The sequence below is a fragment of the Pieris brassicae genome, chromosome 7, assembly GCF_905147105.1.
Source record: "Pieris brassicae chromosome 7, ilPieBrab1.1, whole genome shotgun sequence".
NCBI classification, from domain to species: Eukaryota; Metazoa; Arthropoda; class Insecta; order Lepidoptera; family Pieridae; genus Pieris; species Pieris brassicae.
The window spans coordinates 9,917,860-9,940,486 of NC_059671.1; the positions used below are offsets into that span (position 1 = coordinate 9,917,860).

Here is a 22,627-nt window from a genome sequence, read left to right on the forward strand (position 1 = left end):
ATTATTTCTGTAGTCTGAATGGGTGACTTCCGAATTGTTTTAAAACTCTTAAGGCGATCACGCTTAATAACTCTCTGATAATGTTTGCGCGTTTAATTTCCGCGTCTTAGATTATACTAGACATTAAGAAAACACTTTTTAAACGGATTGAAGCTATGTATTATTATTATAAACTTATAATTATTTACATAATTTTAAATTAAATTTTTTCCGACGTTTCGCGTGCTTTACATCGTGAGTGGTCACCGTGACTGAAGACAAAAGGTGTTGAAAGTCAAAAGTATCACAGCTGTAGAGAAAGATGTGTTATCTGTATTTATTCCCCGGAGTTGATATATATTAAAATTAGACAAATTTATACATTCTCTCAATCTTAAGAAACTTCATCATCAACTTATCACAGTGTGGGGTGTGCGAAAACCAAAGTTCTAGAAAACGAGAGAGAGCTCAGAGAGCAGTTATAAAAATAATGTTACTAAAAAAAAGTTTTCCAACTGAAGAGTTGTACAAGTCAGTAGTTTGACTATACGCCAGCTCTATATTCCGTTGTGTCCTTAGGAGGCACGCAACCTCTCCACATAGAACAGACACACCTCAAAAAAGGACCCACCATAATATATTTAGCTACACAATTTGCAAGACTATCTTTGCACGTAATCAATACGTAGATTGTAGAATTGTAGATCTCTATAATAGTTTAAATAAAACTCTTAGCTTGCATAATCTTACATACCACAAATGTAAAACACCTTTAAACCATTGGCTTGGTACACTTAAATATAACAAAACAGAAGCATTGTTAAATCCTCTAATATAATTTTTTCCTTAATCCATTTTTTCATGCAACACGCGGACACATTTGTTTCGTCTTCCACAAACAAATACAATTACATAGTTATCATAATATATTCATATATTTTTATTTTTACAGTACCCTCGTTTTTTTTAAACCAATTGTGTTGGTTACCCTTGATGAAACTTTGTAAATTTAAAGAAGAGCGAAGCTTCCCTGTCACAGGTCTCTGACTTACTAGGGAGGCCTCAATCTGAATTCTATTGTAGATATAGCTAAACAACTAAAATATTTTTTTTGAATCGGGACGTCTGCCTGATTTTTGCTTATTTTTGTTATCTATCCTAATACTATAAACTAGCGTACACAGAATGTGTACACAGATAACAAAAATAAGTGTTTTATCGCTTTAATTTTATTAACTTTTAAATTTCATCACAAAAACCATTATACAAAATCGAACGGAACGTTTATTACGTTCTTTTTAAGCGTGTATTAACAAAATTGCAGTAATCAGGAATTGTATATATCTACTTCAGAATTTGAGCAGTGTTGGCCTAGTGGCTTCAGCGTGCGACTCTCATCCCTGAGGATCTCCGGCTGTGCACCAATGGATCTTCTTTCTATGTACGCATTTAACATTCGCTCGAACGATGAAGGAAAAAACCGTGAGGAAACCGGCTTGCATTAGACACAAAAAGACGATGGCGTGCGTCAGGCACAGATGGCTTATCACCTTGCCTATAAGATTAACAAATAATCATGAAATAGGTACAGAAATCTGAGGCCCAAATCTTAAAAGGTTGTAGCGCAATTGATTTATATTATTTTACATTAGAAATTAAAAATTTGCGTCACACATTACAAATAGCTTTCATAAAAATTAAAATTCTTTAAAAAAAATACTGTCTAATATAATTTATTTAAAAGACCGTGAACGCACTCACGAACCTTCCGGCATTGTAAATGTCCGTGGGAAATAACAGGTGATAAAAACATAAAAAAATTCTTTCTTTATAATAAAAATGTTTGTTAATTTGACTAAACATACAAACAAATAAAATTCACTTTGTATTTTAAAGTAATATGCTAATTTTCTCGCAACGTTATTTTAGTCAGTGCATGAATAGCAAAATTCGTATTTAACCTCAGGTTTTCGCGTAAATTCCCCAAATTACTTGCAAAACTTTTAACTACATTTTCTGTACATTGTAAAATGATAATAAATTTTTATAAAAGAATCCACAACACCGGAGCTGTTAACAAGTTTAAAAGGTTTTCAACTAACTTATAGTTAGTTTTGTTAAGTGCTTACATATTTCATACAGAAGTATTGAATGGTAAGCAAACAAATATAAACACTCTTAAATGTGGCAATATGTATTTTTCATTCCGTACAATTCTGACATTTCATAAGTGTTGCTACTAAAAAAGTTACAACGAAAAAGGGATATATTAGACCCATTTGAGGGCAATAAATTTTTTTTTTTAATGATTTACCTACGAAAAGGTTAAGGCTAAACATTTACTTACTCAAGCGGCCTAATACGAAAATAACCAAAATTTCAATATCGCGAACGAATTAACTTTTATTTTATTCTGGCATCACTGCCTACTAATTCCAGGTTTAGTAAACCTTAAAAAAATGTTATCTTTACTTGTGCGTTTTTTACTGTATGTGATGAAAAGGGAGTCATTATCACTCACCGTTAAACTACTTTAAATATGAACCGCACTCAATAAAATTGACACATTCACTAACAAATAAAATGTATGTATACACTCGTATTGAATTCGAAAAATGTGCCCGGTCAACAAGTTTTGCCATATCTGACATGTCAAAAACTGATAACTGTCAGAATTCTACGGAATTAAAATTCTAATTATTATTGATCTGAACCTTCGACCTCGGGGATGAGAGTCGCACGCTGAAGCCATTAGGCCAACACTGCTTGCAATTCCCTTAAAATCTCTTTAGCTTAAAGAATTAAGTTTTAGTTTATAAGGTATACAATCTAAAAAAAGAGATAAAAGCGTCATGTCAGCGCGCACCACTACTGTGTGAAACCAGCTGCCCACTGAATTTATTTCCGAACCAATTCGACTTAGGGTCCTTCAAGAAAAGAGCCTACCAATTCTTAAAAGTCCGACAATAGCATCAGATGAGCTTCCTGTCCGTTTGCCTCCTATACACGAGGAATGCACCAGTACTATCTCTGGGGTCACCTACTGGTGACATGACACAGTACTCTGTGTACCAGGCACCATCTTATATATTTGATTAGCGCCTGTGCACTTGAACCCCACGGCCCAAGAGTCCCAACTGCAAAGTTCTAGTTTTTACTTATTTATTTAATTAAGTTTTAGAAAACCGTAACCTTTGATTCTAAACGCACAACTAATAAATTATTTTTGAATTAAATTGAATTTAATTCAATTGTAAGGGTAAAGAAAGATTTCAAAGTGCTTTCGCTAAACTGGTTTGTGAATACTTGGAGACTTCTTAAATAAACATTTTATAGTGCATCTATACAATCTGCCACACAAGTCTTTCACGATATCCGATAGGAATGATACGTGACATACCACAGTGTCCTGAATGGATGGCCTCAATAAAAATAACTATCGTAGCCACATTGTTATAGCCTGCGTTTCCTGCTTGACCTATTCCATTAGTATGACGTTTTCAGACTGTGACCTGTTATAAAGGATGTTAACTAATGACGTAAATTAAAAACTGCACTGACGTAATATTGAAAGCGTGTTTTAATATGTCAGCAGTAACTTATGGTTCTCAATAAAAGAGAGACTTCAGCTGCATGACTTTGTTTGAACAAGTGATTTTATTGACGTTCTAATAATTGTTATATTTGTTATACCTACAATAGCTATATTGAACCAGATCCTAGGTATAAAAATAATTTAATTTACTTTTAAAAATGGCGCCATTGTATCAAACGTGTGGCCATTTTACGGACTCTTTTGAATAGCTTTAAGTTTTACAATGATGATCTTTCTACGTATACACATATAAAATAACTCAATCAGAGGTTGAACTTAAATTTACTATAGATTCCAAGAAGAGAATTTTTGAGTAAAATTATCTATAAATGTCTTTCTAATATTTAACAAATATATATTAAGATAAAATAAGATTAATATCACTATTTTTATTTGAATTATGAAGTAAATGTATCCTTTACTGGCGAAATTTCTCGTTGAATTCCATAATACTGTATTTGTTAAACAAACTAACTATGCCCTAAGACTCTTCCATAGGAATAAAGTTATCGCTTTCAGTCCTTTAGACAGCTTACTTCCGAGAGACAGGTCCAATTAGGAAAGGCGGAATTGAGGCATCATAGGCTTTCAAAATTTTATTTTTTTTCAGATGCGTGAACTTCGTCATGAGAATCTGACGCCCTTCGTAGGAGTATGCGTGGAGTCAGTCAGTGCTTGTATCGTCACAGCGTATTGCTCACGCGGTTCCTTATCCACGGTCTTAGCTGATCGGGACCTTCATTTGGATGACATGTTCGTGGCGAGTTTGGTCGCAGACCTGTTGAGGGGCCTCACGTATCTACATGACTCTGCTCTCGGTTCCCATGGCAACTTGACATCCAGCAATTGCCTCGTTGACAGGCGTTGGGTACTACAAATATCTGATTATGGATTGCATACGTTAAAAAGTAAGTCAATCGGTATGAGAATGTTTTATAGTAATGACTTTTTTGAATTGATTTTTTTTTGTCCTCTAACATCACATGATAAAATGAGGAGAAGTATTTAGGAATAAATAAAACAATAATAATAGCAAATAATAAACACAGAAAGGTTTCTAAAATATGTTTTCTTTTTTTGTAATTGAACTAAAACTTATGCAAATTTTGTCTAAATGATCAATAAAAATGTCATTTTATATAGTATATAATAACCATATTTGTTTTACATCGAAAATATATGTAAAAGCTTATCATGTATTCAACAACGAAACTGAAATTAATTCAGACATGACCGATTTTCAAGTCTCGAATATAATTAAAATTAAGATTTACACATCAGACACGCAACGTAACGTCATTAAAATTTTATAGTTGGCTTGATCATGTACTTACATGATACATGATACATGATCAAGCCAACTATATTTTTTTTAGATTGTTGATGTGAATGGACAGCCTTATTCTTCATGATTAATAAATTCAATATATCTTTTGTTTGTGTCCGTAAAAATGTTCTATGTCGAAGTAAACATGTTTTATAAAGTCTATTTTCACAATACCTTTAAAGTTTATGTTACACTACTAACTACACATCCAAAAGATTACATTGATTAAAAAAAATACGAAACAGAAAACATAGGTCAATTAACATTAATCGATAAAATGGAAACCCCAAAATTTATCATTAAACAAACGACAACTGAATACTTTAAAGAAATAATAAACTGTTACTACTGCTGAAGAAAGAAAAAGTCTTCTCGCTTCTTAAAATATTTTCTCAAAGAGGGTCTTTGTTAAGGTGAAAAATGATAGCATCTTCATAATTAGAGTGAAAGCTAAAACGCGAAACATTGGCGAATTACGCATATAATTCGTGTTCGTATGAGGCACATGGAACAATTGTGAATAGTTTTCCGCATACGGGGGAGGGAAAGAAATTCTTCTTAAGGTCCTATCCCAACACGATTTGCTGTGTCAGTGTCTCGTGGTCGACTGCGGTTCGCTGTGGAAAGCTGGAGCACTGAGGCGCGCCGGCCCGTAATAACAATTAGCTATGTAAAACATTAAATAATGTGATTTTATAATTTGTGTTAGCTTGCGATAAAATATATCGTGTAAATTTCAAAATCTATATATATTTGCGTCATAAAATGAATTCAAAGTGTCTAAAATTGGCTATGTTTGGATTTTTTTTCTATCGAGTGAAGTTATTTAAATCGTGTATCGATCTTTCAAAATGTATTCATAACTACTCAACTCCACCATATATATTTTCCATTTGCCCATTTTACTTCACGAAACGATGACAAAAAATGTATAGAAACAATGTACTTTTTTGGAGTTGTACGGCCGGATAGATCCTTAAAGAAATTATCGACAGCAAATAGGTGATATTTATCCGATTAAAATAGCGTTACCATTTCTTTATTCGTGAGAATTACAATAACAAATTAAAAAACCTGGTACCATATAATGAATCAGTACTTAGCCACTCTTTTTACAGGTGGCTGCGCTGATACAGAAGACGCATTGCGTATCGAACGACGTATGTTGTGGCGAGCACCGGAACTTCTACGGGATCCCAACCCACCGCCTCGAGGCACTCAGAAAGGGGACGTCTACTCTTTTGGAATTATATTGTATGAGATCCTGGGCAGAAATGGACCTTGGGGCGACACGATCTTAACCAACACCGGTGAGTCTTTGACGTTTTGTGAATAACATAAAAGTAGCTGCCCACGAAAATTTCGTTTTTTACTTAACCTACCTTTTTAGTAGCTACGTACCAACATATGGAACATTTTGCTATGCTACCCCATAGTCACTGTTCGCTTTTCCGAAAGAAAAACCTAAGTTTTTTTTTAAATACTCGAAATGGCCCATCCGTCTTCGAATTGAGCGTTTAGCAACATATTTTGCGAGCCATTTTTATTTGTATATATATTATATATTTTATGTAGATTTACATACTCAAAAGATAATTCCTCCTTTGTGCTGTGGTGTTAGGTGGTTCTAAGTATTCTGTCTGGGGAATAAAGTTTACTGTGTAACGTATTCAAATAGATGGTTTGCAGTTTCATAACTACAAACTTTATGAAATGAAATGTAATCCGTAATTTTAATTAAATAGATATCATATAAAGTCAAAGTTTTAAAGACTAATTAATGCTATTGCTATAGAAAATAAATTTATAACCTAAACTCACAGAGATAAATTTAAAAAATCAATGGCGCTACAACTTTTTTAAAGCCTTGGCCTCAGATTTCTGTATCTGTTTCATGATCATTTGTTAAACTAATAGGCAAATAGTTGATCAGCCTTCTGTGTCTGACACACGCTGACGACTTTTTGGGTCTAAGGCAAGCCGGTTTCCTCACGATGTTTTCCTTCACCGTTCTAGCTAATGTTAAATGCGCACATAGAAAGAAAATCCATTGGTGCACAGCCGGGGATCTAATCTACGACCTCAGGGAGTCGCACGCTGAAGCCACTAGGCCAACACAGATGAATTACTGTGTATAATAACAAGTTATTGACTGTTTATACACTTTGGATACTGTCTGTGGTACGGTTGACTGATCTGGGGTCCTTTTCTCGAAACATTACCCTTTTTTTGCCCTTCTAACTTTGTGGATACATCTAATAGCCTGAAACGAAATGTATCCCACAAGTAACACATATTATATACAAATACATTGTTTTGTGCGATTACCAAACCTATCTGTTAATTAAAACATTAAAAGTTTTTAATATTGATGTAACCAAATAAGATTTTGTTAGGTTGGCTAATTACATCATAACTTAAGGGAGAAGTAAATATATCGATCGACTTGGTATTACTTGGATATCATAACTTTTTACGGTAAACTGAGTTGTGTGAATTAGTATTTTTTAGTTATGTTTTTGATGGCATATTAATCTGCTGATCGACTATATTATGCCTCCCTGCTCGTAAACGTGCAGACCTCAAAAACTAAATTTACATTTAAGAAGCAATTGGATACATTATACAAATAACCGTTTTTTATTATATGGAGTAGTTTTGTGTTTGTTTTAATAATTGTATTATTTCATTTATCGTCTGGAAAAAAACTTTTAGGAGTAAATACCGCTTATTTTCATACATTGTCTTCATTTATTCGTGTATTTATTAGTATTTTTACAGCTAACGTACATATTATAAAACGAAATACTTAGACAATATATAAAGACAAAACAGAGTACATAGATAAATAATATTGAAACAGAAAACATAAGTAGGTACATTAATTATATACATAGACAAAAAGATAAAAGAAAACTGAAATTAACATTCAACAAACGATATTTAAGACTGAATATTTCAAAGAAATAACTAGATTGTTACTGCTAAACAAAGTAAAAGTCTTCCCGGCTCTTCAAATATTTCATCACATCCTCTTTGTTGAAGTGGAAAATATCAAGATATATCCAGTTATATATATTCATATCCAATGTCATAGTTAGCTAAAACCCTAAACATTGGCGCATTATGCCGGTAATATATCTTTATCTCTATCTTATTTTCTCCTGTTTTGTGTTATTATTATATCATATTTCTCAATTTAAATTTTCGCTATTAAGAAAACACACATACGAGAACATTTTACATACTACATCACCTTCCGTTATTTGAGAGCCAGACTCAAATCTAACATGACACACATCAACTACTGATAACAAACAGGCACTATCCCCCTAGGATACCGTGCCTCTAACATTCATAAAGTTTGATACATGTTGTTTACGCCATCCAGGTACCTTTAGTCCTATCTGCTCACATTTTCTATCCTTACTGCACAAATTCCCGTAACACCACTCTCTCTTCTTTTCTGTTTTTTCTTCTGAGTTTTCTTCAACTGTAGAAGGAGGACTATTCTACATGCTTTCGCGCTTTAGAGAAGATTTAACCGCCGACGCGAGATCACGCTTCCGCTTTTTGAGCTTATACTTTTATTTGTGGTCTTCTCCCACGGAAACAGGTGAAGAGACGGAGGACTATAGGTGAATGTTGTTTCCATATTTTTACGTCGCATTCCACTTGCCTCTCGGCCTACTTTTCTTTGTCTTCGCTGCTATATATGTCATAATAACTTGTACGTATAATATGGTTTGACACTATATTAATGGCAATAATTTAAATTTAGAATTGTTTTATTAATAATCTGGGAGGAGATATCAGGCATCAGATATCACCTGATTTTGGCATGACGTTAATTTATGGGACATACTCCTGTACGTTGTGCCTGGATCGTACAATTAATGTTGATGTTACGTACTATATTTAAATAGTACACAAGAACGGGTTGTCTTCCCTTTAATATACTATACTTTAATATAATAGTACAGTAAGAAGTGTTTTAAGCCAAATTGGTTATTTTTAAAATACTTATTAGCCTAGCCTTAAGTCAGGTTAGATCATAATGTTAAATTGTGCCTTTTTGCAAAGACAATTTATAAAAATAAAATAAAAACTTAATATACAGAGAAGTACTTCCTATCAAGTATACGTGTTACGGAAGGCTTAACACGATAGACACTTCATTATAGAATATATGTTGTATGTAATTTGATTAGGTGTATCTATTTTCCATGGAATGGTGAATTTTCTCAAAAAATACAAAATATTTTTAAATTCATAAGTTATATACTCTAGATGGTAAGACTAAAAAACCAGACATAGTCGTGAACAAGAAAGAATAATAGTAAGATAAAAAAATCGTTGACTCGCATCACCACAATTGAACAGACGAAAGTATATATATAAACCTTACTGAAAAGCAGTGCCAGTACCTATAAAATTATCTAGAACTGACGAGGAGATCTGGCACTCTCTACCACGCACTTAATCGCCTATTAATATTTAACAACATACTTTAGAACCTACAACCTTTATACCATGCACATAAACTTAACGGGTTGGGTTATATGTAATAAAACAAATATTTTATCACAAGTTGCGTGGACATCTGATTATATTTGTATTAAGATTAATGTGGCTTAAAGATTTATGTGGAGTTAAGATTCCATTTAAGACAATCGAGCTATAAACAAAATGGAATTTGTCCAAATTACTTTCAAAGCAAGGATTTCTTTCGGTTTTATTTTATTTAGTTTTTAAAGGCTATGTGCCGTCACTGCTTGTTTTTAGACCATAAATTTGACAACAATTATAAATAACTTAACTTATTATAATGACGTTATGTTAATGTTATTATAATATGACTTTATGAAAATTAATAGACACGCACAATGCTAGAGGGCTCGTAAGTACGTTGCCGGTTTTGAGAATTGGTACGCTCTTTTCTTAGGACCCTAAGTCGAATTGGTTCGGAAATAAATTGACAAAAACTGCCTTAAAAAGCTGTTGTTAATCGTATAATCGGCTTTTAGCTAGACGTGTTATCACATGTGTATCAAAATTGTATTCTGTATATGTCTGTATTCTGTGTATTCTGCCTTGAACTCAGCTGCAAGTATTATACCAAAAACTCTCCTGAACACTCTCCATGGTTATTATTTTAATTTATAGAATGAATTAATGCATATCATATCTTATTAAACACAATAATAACACAGTTTTGAACTTTAAAAGATTTAACAAAATGATTAAACGTTAAATTTCAATTTTAATACAATTTAATTCGTTAAGGTCGAAGTCAAATTAAGAATTCATTTATTTGAAAGAAGCCCACAGGACCTTCTTTGCAAGTATTTGAAATATATTTATACTAGTAACGGCCAATCAACATTTATTATTTTATCTTTGATTTTTAAAAATAAAATTTGCTAAAAATTATAATATCTACAAACACAAAAATCAGAAGTTCCTCTGGGTTTTGTTCTGTGTACATAAACAGGTTTGCCGTAATTTTAGAGATGGAGGACGTGTTCTATTTAAATGTAAATCATTTACCGTAAAATGCGAAAAAGATTGATTTTTATATTATTTGTTACGCTCTCACATTTAAGGTAATTTTACTTCAGAATATTTTTGCGTTATTTTTGGACGAACTTGATGGACGAACGCCATTTTTGCTGTCTTAGAAATGGAGCTATCATAATATGATCACAGACTGCGTAAATTAGCAACGTCAAAGACTTATCAGTTTATAACCGTTAATGTTTGTGGTTTTTGTTTGCTATTATTATTAGATCTACAAATTAAGACTCTCAGAATCTCATAGTCATTATTATTAATGTCGGTTTGCGTTAGTGACAGCTGCCATTGTCATTATAATTAAAACATCAAAGTCAAAACCGTTAACACAAGTGGTTTATTTCATTTGTTAATGTTTCTAGATCTACAAACTAACGAGTATTTGATAGGCAGTAGTTTATACTAATTTTATAACTAAGGCATTATTATTAATGTCGAAGCCATGGCGTTAGTGTCAGATGAACGGCTGATGCCAACAAAGTAATGTGTCATATTCTTATAAAAATCGCTTTCCTTTCGAATCATTTTTCAAGATATCCATTGTTGTGTTATCAACAATGGGTTTTGTCCCTGCCATCCTATCGTTAGACGACAATACTCCTATTATTGTGTGTCACTGTCCGCTCTTCACTTTCTACCTTCCGTTCTTCGTTCTGACTTTTCCACACTATTTTTATTTGCTACTCTTACTCTTTACTCTTTAATCAAGTTACCTAGTCACTCTGTTAAATGTAATCTTTGCTCGTTGTGTTACACTAGGGCAAATTGAAATTCAGTTGTGTGTAATTTTTGCTCTATTCCACTATATTTCAATAAACAAATAATTTAGTATTGTCTTTTGTTAAAATAGCTTTTACACATTAAGTAAAACACTTTTTGAACGGATTAAAGCTAAAACTTATAGTTATACTTATAGTATAACTAGTTATACTGATAGTTAAGTTTTAATAATAATACATAGCTATGTTTTTCTTAACAAACAATTTGTTCAGTGAAGAAAAACAAAATTGTATCATATTCAATGTCAAGTCAAAGTCAAAAATCATTTATTCATATATGTGTAACTTAATGTACACTTATGAAAGTAAAAAAAGTGATATACATTAAATGCTTCTAATTTTACATTTACTGCCAGTTCTCAAGGTTGTAAAAGGGAAGAGAATAACTGGCAATAAACTCTCCAACACTCTTTTTAATCGCCAAGTTTTATTGTTTTACACAACGTTTGTAAGGAGCTGCAACCATAACACCATGTTGCACGTGAAATCTTCAGCAATAAATAATAATAAAATAAATTAAAAACAAAGATTTGTCTTAGATTGTCCAAGATCCTTCTATCAGCAGGAGGCATGGTGAAATAGGAACACGCACTTACATTCTCGTGGGAACAACACCCAAATACATAGTCGAAATAACTAACATCACCGCATACACGAATTCAAGTCCGACCCATCACCATAGGTAGCGCCACAAGTAGCGGTTGTCATTCCTTATAAAACATGAAAGATTATTTGTTTAGTTATTGTAGTCAAGGGACGTGCGCTAACTCAACAGTAATTTTAATGAACTTACCACTATTCACGCTTTCGCCAATTAATCTCCATTGAGACTAGCTATTTCTGTAGGAGTTCCTAAATGATGCAGGAATACAATTAATTTATCAATTCCATTTTAGCGATATGTGAAATTACCAAAACACGCGCTTATATAAGGCAAAAAAGCCGTTTATATACATGAACAAAAAAAAATTGTTATAGAAATAATCGGTCGAGTACGTCATCCCATTGGAGGCATGCTGTACCGGCCACCACTTAGTGGGCTCACTGCTCGTCCTTCGGTAACATCAGTTCTCAAGTCATGCTGGAGTGAGCGACCCGAGAGACGACCGGATGTCCGGCTAGTCAAAATGCGACTAAAGGACATGCATGCTGGCATGTAAGTAACACCTATTTATATAAAATAACAGCATGAGCAATGTTTCTAGTGCATATAATATATAGCACTAGAAAAATAATTCTTTTTTGAGAAGACATAAAAAATGAGTTCAGCTTAACACACAGATCTGTACGTTGTGTAGTTATTAAAGGGTCGAAAAAGTGATACCGGAATTGTATAATTTAATTTAGATTTTTTAAAATTCTAATCATATAAGTTGTGCTCTCCGTTTAAAAAAATATATTGACATACACATAAGCAACATTTATTACTAATAAGAGACACAAATTAACAATAATAAAAAAATAACATTTTTCTTTTGAAGAACACTGTAGGTTTTATAGCGTGTGTTGTAATAGGCCGTGGCATAGTATTATGCTGAGGAGGAGACTGTTCCACAGCGCTGCTCATTCTACCAGAGACCACAGCAATTATTATAATTTTGAAGGAATAATTATGATTAATATAGCATTATTTAATGTTAAAATTCAGTACTACAGTCAAAACCGTTTACAACGACATCGTATAGAACAACATACCGGTTATATTGACCAAAATCAAAGGTCTCGGCTGAATTCTATGTATTAGGTACATAACAACGTCATCGGCTGATACGACTATCGGTTTTACGACCATATATAAGTTACCCCTTCGATGTTGTTATAACAGATTTTAACTGTATATTGGGTTAAAGCTTATTAAGAACCTGAGACGCAATAAGAAATATCTGAACTAAATTGTGACCTGCATAGACATGTCTCGATATCAAACTTTTTTTTAAACTTAAGTTTTTATATTAAAAGCAAACATTTAATATCATTTAGGAAGACGAATATATTCGACAACATGCTATCAATGATGGAGAAGTACGCATCGAACTTGGAAGCACTAGTGGCGAATCGAACTGAAGAACTTTTAACAGAGAAGAAAAGGACAGATGATCTTCTCAATAGGATGTTGCCCAGGTAAGATCTAACAAAAAAAAAATACTAAGAAATACTAGCAAACAAATAATAATCCTATGTGGCCTTTGGCATTTGATCTTTTTAATATTTATAGACAAGTAGACAGCCTTGTTTTTTTTAAATTTTTAAGTTGTCTAACCGCCGCGTTCATTTTATTCGCTTTCTACGAGTGCGTTTTTAAGAATAATTATTGCCTGATACATGTAAATTTTCGGTTTTAAAATATGTTGATGTTTTCATGTTAAGTGTAAAGCCATGATTCGAACACATAACCCCATGGTTGGCCTACTAGGCCTACACTATTTCTATTAGTAAACTTTTGTTTTAATATAGTATTTTTTTACTGATTTTTCAATACTTGTTGCTTATCAAAGTCTGGATCCTATATACCATGTATCTTAGCAATAAAAATGTGATTTACATTCCAAAGTTACTTTAACTGTGTTTATATGTGTGACATTTATAAAATATTTATTAATATGACACCCATGCGTTTTTATGTGCAAAGGTAATAAGGCATATAACTTTTATGAGAACAATGTTTATCGTCAAAATAATTAAAACTATAATCGGTTAATTTTTTTTAAACGTAATTAACAGTCAAGGTAACTGTCATTGGTGTAATTAAACTCAAACAACGTACCACAGTGTGCTTCTAGTCTCTTCTTTTCCTTCTTCCTGCATTGAACCGTTATTGAGAGTACCTACGTCTGGATATAAACGGGGCGTTATTCCGATGATTCAGGAAATCACCACGCTTATAAAACTAAAATAGCCTGGGTGAGAAAGATGTACCGCCTTGGCTCTTTACCGCCCTTCAAGCGATTGACCACCCCGCGACGGCCCAAGCCGAGGTTCGAGTCTCACAGGAGACGCCCTTGCGCTAGCCGCGGAATAAAATGCCATTCTGGCCGAGCAACGCTCGCCAAAACAGCCCGAGTTGAGCTGTAAAGGCCCTTAAGGCCCCCTCGCTCGCTTGGTACACAAACAACTGCAAACGCTTCAGTCAGTAAGTCAGTTACATTAACGTTTTTTTTCAATTCAAGTTCGATTATCAATCAAAACGTGACCTCGAAACAATAATTACGAAAACGATATTACGTCAGTATATATAGTTAATAATTGAAATATTGAGAAACTTCTGTTTCATTCAATAGCTGGAGAGAGGAAACTTTTTCTGGCGTAATGAATTAATCACAATCTATAGGCGGAGCAATGCGGTCTTCCTTTAATGAAAAATGTGGGCGTCAGGAAAATATAAAATATAAAGGGATTTACAACGTGAAATTAGTTTTTAAATTTAGAACAGTACATTTTGATGTCAATGTTTAAATTTTTTTGTATTAAAAAGAGTAAGGCTTTTATTTTTGATAATCGTGCCCACGGCCTCTGTTACAGGTGTCGATTTTTAAAGTTATAAACGTTTGTTTTTTGTTTGGTGTTATCATTAACGTTGTGAAGATTGTGTTGTGAACTTTGTGTAGATTAAAATTACTCAAACTACATCTATTACACTAAGCACAGACAGTAAAATTATTTAATGCTCAAAGATCAGAAGAACCAGTTGAGCAGGGCATACCATTTCCATTGCTATTTTTAACCTATATTAACGATATTCACGTTTCACAAAACTTGGTATACACGGCTGACTCACTCTCTACCGTGATCATACCCGCTTATTTGACTTTCATTGAAATCCAGATCATGGTAACTAAATCTCAAGTAGACCTAAATGTTCTATCTTAAAGATTTCCGCGAAATCGACTGACACTTAAAATTTCAAAAATATGTTATGTAAGATTCTGGACACCAGATAAACTCATTCCTATCATTCAACCGCTAAAAGTTCAAGACGTCGAAATCGTTGATATGTGATGTGTGTGACATGATAGATTACCATGAAACCAAAATTATGACAATTAAACAACTTTATGTAGCTCCTATATCTTAATTAAAAATGTATATCTCTGCATAGTAACAAAATAACATTAAAAAAAACATTTTATTTTAAGCCTTAATTTATTTCCTGGTACACTAATTATGTAGGAACCCTCTCCGGTAAAGGCCTCGTCCAAGGCTTGCCATCTTTCTCTATCCCGAAATAAATTCAGAAATCAAAATTTATTTTTAGACAGTCAACTGAAAAATTGATAATCCGATGCCACAGTTGGGTCTTATCCGCTTTTTGGTAGACATTCAATTAAATTTTCTAATTCTCGTAGCTTTAAAGAAAATGAGTTTTTGTCAAATTTTTGTGAACGTAAGCCTCTTGTTATAGTCTTTACGTTTAATAATGTTTAAACTGAAATACTAACTAGAATATAGACTATAGTTGAAATATGCAAACTAGAATATAGTTTTCATATTTAGAATTAATGTAAACATTTTTAAACAACACAACTTGCTCCAATTGCAGAGAAAATAATATTTTTTTCATTCGCTTATATTTTACACTCTAAATAAACACTGCGATGTTAAAGCCAAATGGTTTTGCTAAATAAATACTGTACAATATTGTTATTATACTAAACATTACTTCAATAATTTATTACATAAAATTCTCTTTGAATATGTTTTTAAAAAGCAACAAAATTATTAATGCAGGAAATTAGTCAAAAGATAGTCAATAATTACGCGTTTACCGTTACAGGCGTAATTATTCACATACTTTTCTTGGCAGCTGAAATTGGTACTATTGTCGTCATTTTGAAATGTCAGACTGACATTATCAGTAAGCTCTCAATTTCTTGGCTCGTAAAATAAACAATTTTACTATTTTTTTATTGAACGGTTCTGATTGCTATATATCTGTAAATATATTCTATTAATAGTATGGATAACAAAACCTATCATATCTGTTGTTCCTAAGTTTGTTTCACATTTATTTTAGCCTACAACTCTATTTTCTAGATACTATTATGCATTGTCTTATCAAGACATTTCAATACGTATAAATTATTAAGTTAGCCTGCATGAATTATTCCCCTTATAATGGTTAATTTTGATTTAATGGCAATATTAATATCCATAACCGACGCTATTACCGGACTAGAAAACTATGTGGCAATGTACACATGTACGGAGAGATTATACTCTTATTTATAAAATTTCATCAATTTAAACCATAACACTATCTCTTTTAATCACAGCATCAACAAAATCTGATAGAAAGAAACAAACATAGCCCTGGTGTTAAGGAAAAGAATATTTTCAGTTTTTTTTATAGAACATGTTCATTTAAGTGATACCGTCTTCCATAGACACTCTCAATGGAAGAGCGCTCGCGTGTGCCTTTCCAGCCTTGTTCACGAAATTTAAATTGTACTCTTTGAGTCAGGGGATTTCTTTTAAATGACTATAAATTATATCACGTACATATTTATTTATTTCCTATTTTCACAGTAACTTAATACTAATAATAAGACTTATTAAAATAAAAACATATAAACAAGACAAGAAAACATACAAACATTTTATTATTAATTCTTGTGAATCCTCAGACACTCCACTAAGTGTGACTTGGCACACACATCCTCTCTCCAACATTTCCGCAATATCTACTTCTAAGGACCTTTAAATATAATGTGATGTTAAGGTCCGTCCTTACCTCTTACTTGTTAGACCTATACTTTAATATTTGTTAGTGTTTTTCATTGACTTGACTGGCTTATCCATACCACATATAAGTAATAGCACTTGTCCGAGTTGTGTTGGCCTAGTGTTTTCAGCATACGACTCTCATCTCCGAGGTCGTAGGTTCGATCCCCGGCTGTTCACCAAGGGATTTTCCTTCTATGCGCGCATTTAACATTAGCTCGAACGGTGAAGGAAAACGTGAGGAAACCGGCTTGGTCAGGCGGTCAGGCTGATCACCTACTTGCCTATTCAAACAGATACAGAAATCTGAGGCCGAGACCTAAAAAGGTTGTAGCGCCATTGATTGATTTATTTTATTTTTTACTTTTCTGAGTTATACCCATTACGCATACCAAAAACCTAAATGAAATTCTAGTAACTCTGATGTCTAACTTAGGCTAACATTCAGTGTCGAGACCAAGCGTTAAACACTGGGCAATATTTGTATTACACTTAAAGTTACTTCAATAATTTATTACAATGGTGACCCGCCTCGTAAATTTAATCCTGCTGTATGATTATTTTTTTAGCAGGTAACAAAATTAAAAATGCATGGAATTTGTTAAAACGAAAATTTGAGCGTATTTTTTAATGAAATAGGAGGCAAAGGGGCAGGAGGCTCATCTGATGTTAAGTGATACCGCCGCGTATGGACACTCACATTGCCAGAAGGCTCGTGGTGCTTTGCCGGCTTTTCAAGAATTGGTACGCTCTATTCTTGAAGGACCCTAAGTCGAATTGGTTCGGAAACACTTCAGTGGACTTAGAGATTATAATCTTAATTTTGCCTTCATTACTTTACATGAATCACAATCTAGCCTTAGTGTTCTATAATGTTTTGAGATACAGCACTGGCTGACTAAACTTTGTTGTCCGAGTTCCAGGATTCTGTAAGCCATAGGCAATTCTGAAACTTTTCTTTGCCTTTTATAGCATAGTACAAGTTTGTGAGTGGTTTTATTAACCTCCAGTATTTAAATAAACAGGATCCTTAAATAGAGACCTCGGCACAAAACTCCGCATTATCAAGGAAGTTGGCTCCTAGTGCATACAGAGAGGCCAGTGCAGGGCGTACTGGAGGAAAGTGCCTACGTCCTGAAATGATTCTGATGATTGAAACGTTCATTGTATTAGGAAACAATTATTAAATAAAATAAAATTTATATGAATGTGGGTCACATACAGGCAAAACTAACTGGCAAACTGGCATTTAATTAGTTTCTAGTTCGAGAGAAATATAGGTATTATAGAACTATTGTAGACTCTAAAGTGAAAGCTGAATATATTAATAGCCTTAAGATTGTTTATACAATGTGGAATAATACCAATCCCTGAACAAATTCAGTATTCGCTTTTCAAGCCCTAAGAAGCAGTCTCGGAGATAAAACGCATACAAGACCGATAAGCATGACCGATGGAATACAATTCAAAATTACTAATTAGGTAACACAATGTTCTCTTATGAACGTCTATAAAGAAATACATATTAAATGCTAAATGCTTCTAATTTTACATTTACTGCCAGTTCTCACATCAAGGGCGTAGAACGAACGAGAAGAACTGGCAATAATCTCTTCGCCACGCCAAGTTTTTTGATTTACAAAATGTTTGTAAGGAGCTGTAACCACACCATGTTCCACATGACATCTCAAGTATGTTATAGTTTATTAAAAGTAAAAAACAAAGATTTGTGAAATAGGAGCACGTACTTACATAGTCTAAATAACTAATATCACCGCAAACACGAATTGAAGTCCGACCAGTCACCACAAGTAGCACCCGTTAGTATGACGCATAGCCAGTCATCGTTCTCCTCGCTATATTTTGCGACGCGACGCATGGACGCCTCCACAAGCAATGACATTGAAATGTGAACTTGGCTATATAAGAAAATAATAATGATACTAATTATATTGAATTAATTTGACCCCCGAGTCTGGAAATCCAGGCGAGAGATTAAGTCGTGTTACCTCTTTTTACTGTAGCAAAACATATATATATATATATATATATATATATATCGATTTGATGTCAACTGCATTACCTGAAATTCGAAAGACCTTTGGTTAGGTGTAGAGACCTGCAGCTGAGTTTCATCATCGGACGTCGAGGCAGAATATGAAATTCCACCCGTATCACCTCGACGTCCGTTGTTCTCAAACAGAGCTTTTTTTAAGGCAGTTTTGCCGCGCACCACCACTATGTGGAACCAAATGCCTACTGAAGTATTTCCGAACAAATTCAACTTAGGGTCCTACTAGATAAGAGCATACGAATTCTTAGAGGCCGGCAACGCGCTCGCGAGCCCTCTGGCATTGAGTGCCCATGGGCGGCCGTACCACTTTACATCAGATGAGCCTCTTGCCAGTTTGCTCCCGGTTGTATAAAAAAACATGGACTCCGCATAAATACTGAATACAGATAATCTCAAAACAACACGCGAGAATTTCATATCTAAGTGTAAAGGTATAATTTGGCTAACCTGGCGTCTGATTGGCTGTATAAATTTAAGTTAATTGTAATGTGTAACATATTTAAAGGTATTTTCTCTGTTTGTTGTAAAGTTTTCGTTTAATATTATGTATTGCATGTATTTTTAAAATCTTAATAAAGAAATGTGTATGTGGTGCCTTCGACACTAAGGTTTTTTTGTGTTTCTTGTATTTTTAATGTTTAATCAGTACTAATAATACGTTCTTGTTGATAAAGTAGACAAAAACAAAATGGCGTCATATCAACCTGACAGTTTGAATAGCTGGCTGATCCCGGCACTGAAACCGCTATTAAGCTGGTATTATAACTATTTATTGTAAGTGCGACATCGTTCTTTTTACCGGAGGATAATCTTGCCCTTAGGAAGACTTGTTTGGGGGCTAAAACACATTTAATACCTTCACAAAAAATCTGGCTAATATTTTAATATCCATAAGTGTTATCTGTGTTTCAATGATGTTATGGTTTAACAGGGCAGTTGCGGAGGCACTCAAACGAGGCGAACCAGTTCAGGCAGAGAGCTACGAATGTGTTACAATATACTTCAGTGATATTGTCGGGTTCACAAGGCTGGCTGCTACGAACACGCCCATTCAGGTATTATCTTTAGTTGTTGGAATTGGATAATATGTATGTATGATAGTCTAGTAGGAATGTCCAATTAAAAGTGATGAGTAGCAATTGTTTTTTGAAGTGAACCTACTTTAGAATCGTTGTGATTTCAAACTGGATGCAACTGAAAAACGACAGGATACAAATACAAAAATGTGTAGGATGATGCCGGCAAAGAATAGGACAGAAATATACATACTATCTATATATTAAAGAAAAAACTTCTTTAGCATGGTGTGTTTTGAAAGTCGTTGAAACAAAAGGCGACAGTAAAAAGAGACAGACACTTACATTTATAAGATTTAACGTGTGAGAAAATGATATGAATAAGAGAAAGATGTATTTGATCATTTTCTGAACAAACATAGAGGTGCAAAAAATTTAATATATATAGTCAAGCAAGTAGTTCAATTATAAAATTAGATGAAATTGATCAATTTTATTTACATAAAATAAAAAGATGTTTATTATTCAACATAAGATACAAGTATCACTTATTTCACGTCATTAAATTTAAATAGGCAGACATCCCTACTCATCGGCAAAACAGACAAAGGGTGTAGGCCGAGAGAAAAAGCCGGCGTATAAAAACTATCGGTTATATTAACTAACTTTTAGTTGATATGGACTAAAAGATGACTGGTTTTTGCAGAAATTACTCACACCTATATTTTCGCGGATTGTTCGTCTTGAGATTTTAATTTGGATATTATGTTTCCATAATTAAATTTTATAATAATACATACAATCCGGTAAAAAAGTGTTTTCTTTAAATCAATTATCATTAATTATATAAACTTTTTGGAGTGAAAACTTCTTACTACACTAATTTAAAGTTTATATACCTATCTCGTTTTCTCACACGTTAAATCTTATGAATTTATGTGTGTCTCTTTTTCATTTCATCTAATTTTAATTTATAAGTTTAATATCAATCCTGGCATTATGTGAATTGCACACATGTTTTTATTTATAACATTTTGCTTTCATGACTTCTTTGAAATAAGATTTGAATTTAAATTATTACACTAGTTTCAGCGTTTTTACACTCATAGCATGTGCTAGCATTCTTTTCCTTTACCGAGATTACATTCCTTTACGAAATTCAACAATCAATTAAATTCCGTTTTCTCGCGGCGATGTTTTTCGCTTTCGCTAAAATAAATTTAATATTCCGAAGAATTTATAACGTAACAGAACAGAATTCTGCGACAAATTATTTAACTTTATAAAATAACTAAGATTAAGGTAATGGAAAAGTTCTTTCAATTTTACTTTGATATAAGAATTAATCAATAACGAACTTTATTAAGTTCTAATATCAAGTATATTATTCAGTCCGCTAGTTGAACGGCGTTGTTTAGTAGACTAGGCTACTGAACGGCTGATTAATTTAGTTGGCTGCGATATATATATATATAGATCATGCAATTTCAGAGAATATCATTAATATTATAATATATTAATTATTCCTCTAACATATAGAATTAATGTTAAACTAAAATATATTAATGAAATAATAATAATAGCCTTTTATATACTTTAACACTTAAACACATTTATATTTCGATATGATAATTTTTTGGTAAATGCCTCCTCTAAACCCCGCCACTCTTGTCTGGACTATGCTACTCTCTGCCATAATACTGTTTCCTTAATTTAGTCTAAATACCTTGAAAATTGTCATGACATGTGCTCCGCCCATTTCCACTTAAGTTTATTTATTTTTATTGTAACAAGTAATTAAATGAAGAAAGAAGGAATGGGAGGATTGTATTACTTAGGAGACATAATCGTATAGTAAAGGACTTTGGGGGTGGAAAAAGACGTATCTCATACTGATTAGCATCCAAAAGATTCAATGACATCATAATTTATGCTAATTATAATACGTGAGGGAGTACCTGCAATGAGAATTACAATACATAAATTATTGACAAGTTTTATGTCTTTTTATTATCTTCTCCGTCATCTAAAAAACAGTATATTGTTTCCGGGTCATCTGGGTGATTATCAATAGAATAAGAAAAATAATGAAATGTTAATTGCTATGAAACAAATTAATGCAATGTAACAGTTGAAGAAAGTGCCTACATCTGGCTAACTCCGACGTATAAGGATATCGCCACGCTTATAAAACTAAGAAAGTCTAAGTGAGCAAAATGCACTTGTACAGATTTAGCTGATACCAGTATAATGCTTATAATTAATCATTTGTATGCTTTTGCATCTGCGATGTGAAATAACTTGGCCTAGGTTTGAGTTACGGTTTATTATTATCGTATATAAATTTCTTCGTAGATTTTAATAGAAATTTGGGATAAAACTCAAAGACGAACCTAATTATGTTTGTGCAACTGTGCGTGATTTGTCTTACCTGCTAGTTGACTTAAAGCTATTTAGATATTAAAATCGCTAAGTATAGATTTTATTTAATACGATGAAAGACTTAATATTCTCTTCTATCATAATATAAATGTAATGAAACTCTTTGAATTCCCAAGAAGTTAA

The 22,627-nt window shown here is 33.0% G+C and overlaps 1 protein-coding gene across 1 annotated transcript in view; it reads left to right on the forward strand.

The window, feature by feature from the left end:
- Window positions 1–22,627, forward strand: part of LOC123712241 (guanylate cyclase 32E) — a 90,778-nt gene that overhangs the window by 53,053 nt on the left and 15,098 nt on the right. Inside the window, exons 14-18 of the mRNA XM_045665251.1 lie at window positions 4,185–4,482; window positions 6,020–6,211; window positions 12,233–12,410; window positions 13,235–13,375; window positions 19,978–20,101. Of these exons, the coding sequence (XP_045521207.1) occupies window positions 4,185–4,482; window positions 6,020–6,211; window positions 12,233–12,410; window positions 13,235–13,375; window positions 19,978–20,101 (933 nt within the window). The remainder of the gene's footprint in view (window positions 1–4,184; window positions 4,483–6,019; window positions 6,212–12,232; window positions 12,411–13,234; window positions 13,376–19,977; window positions 20,102–22,627) is intronic.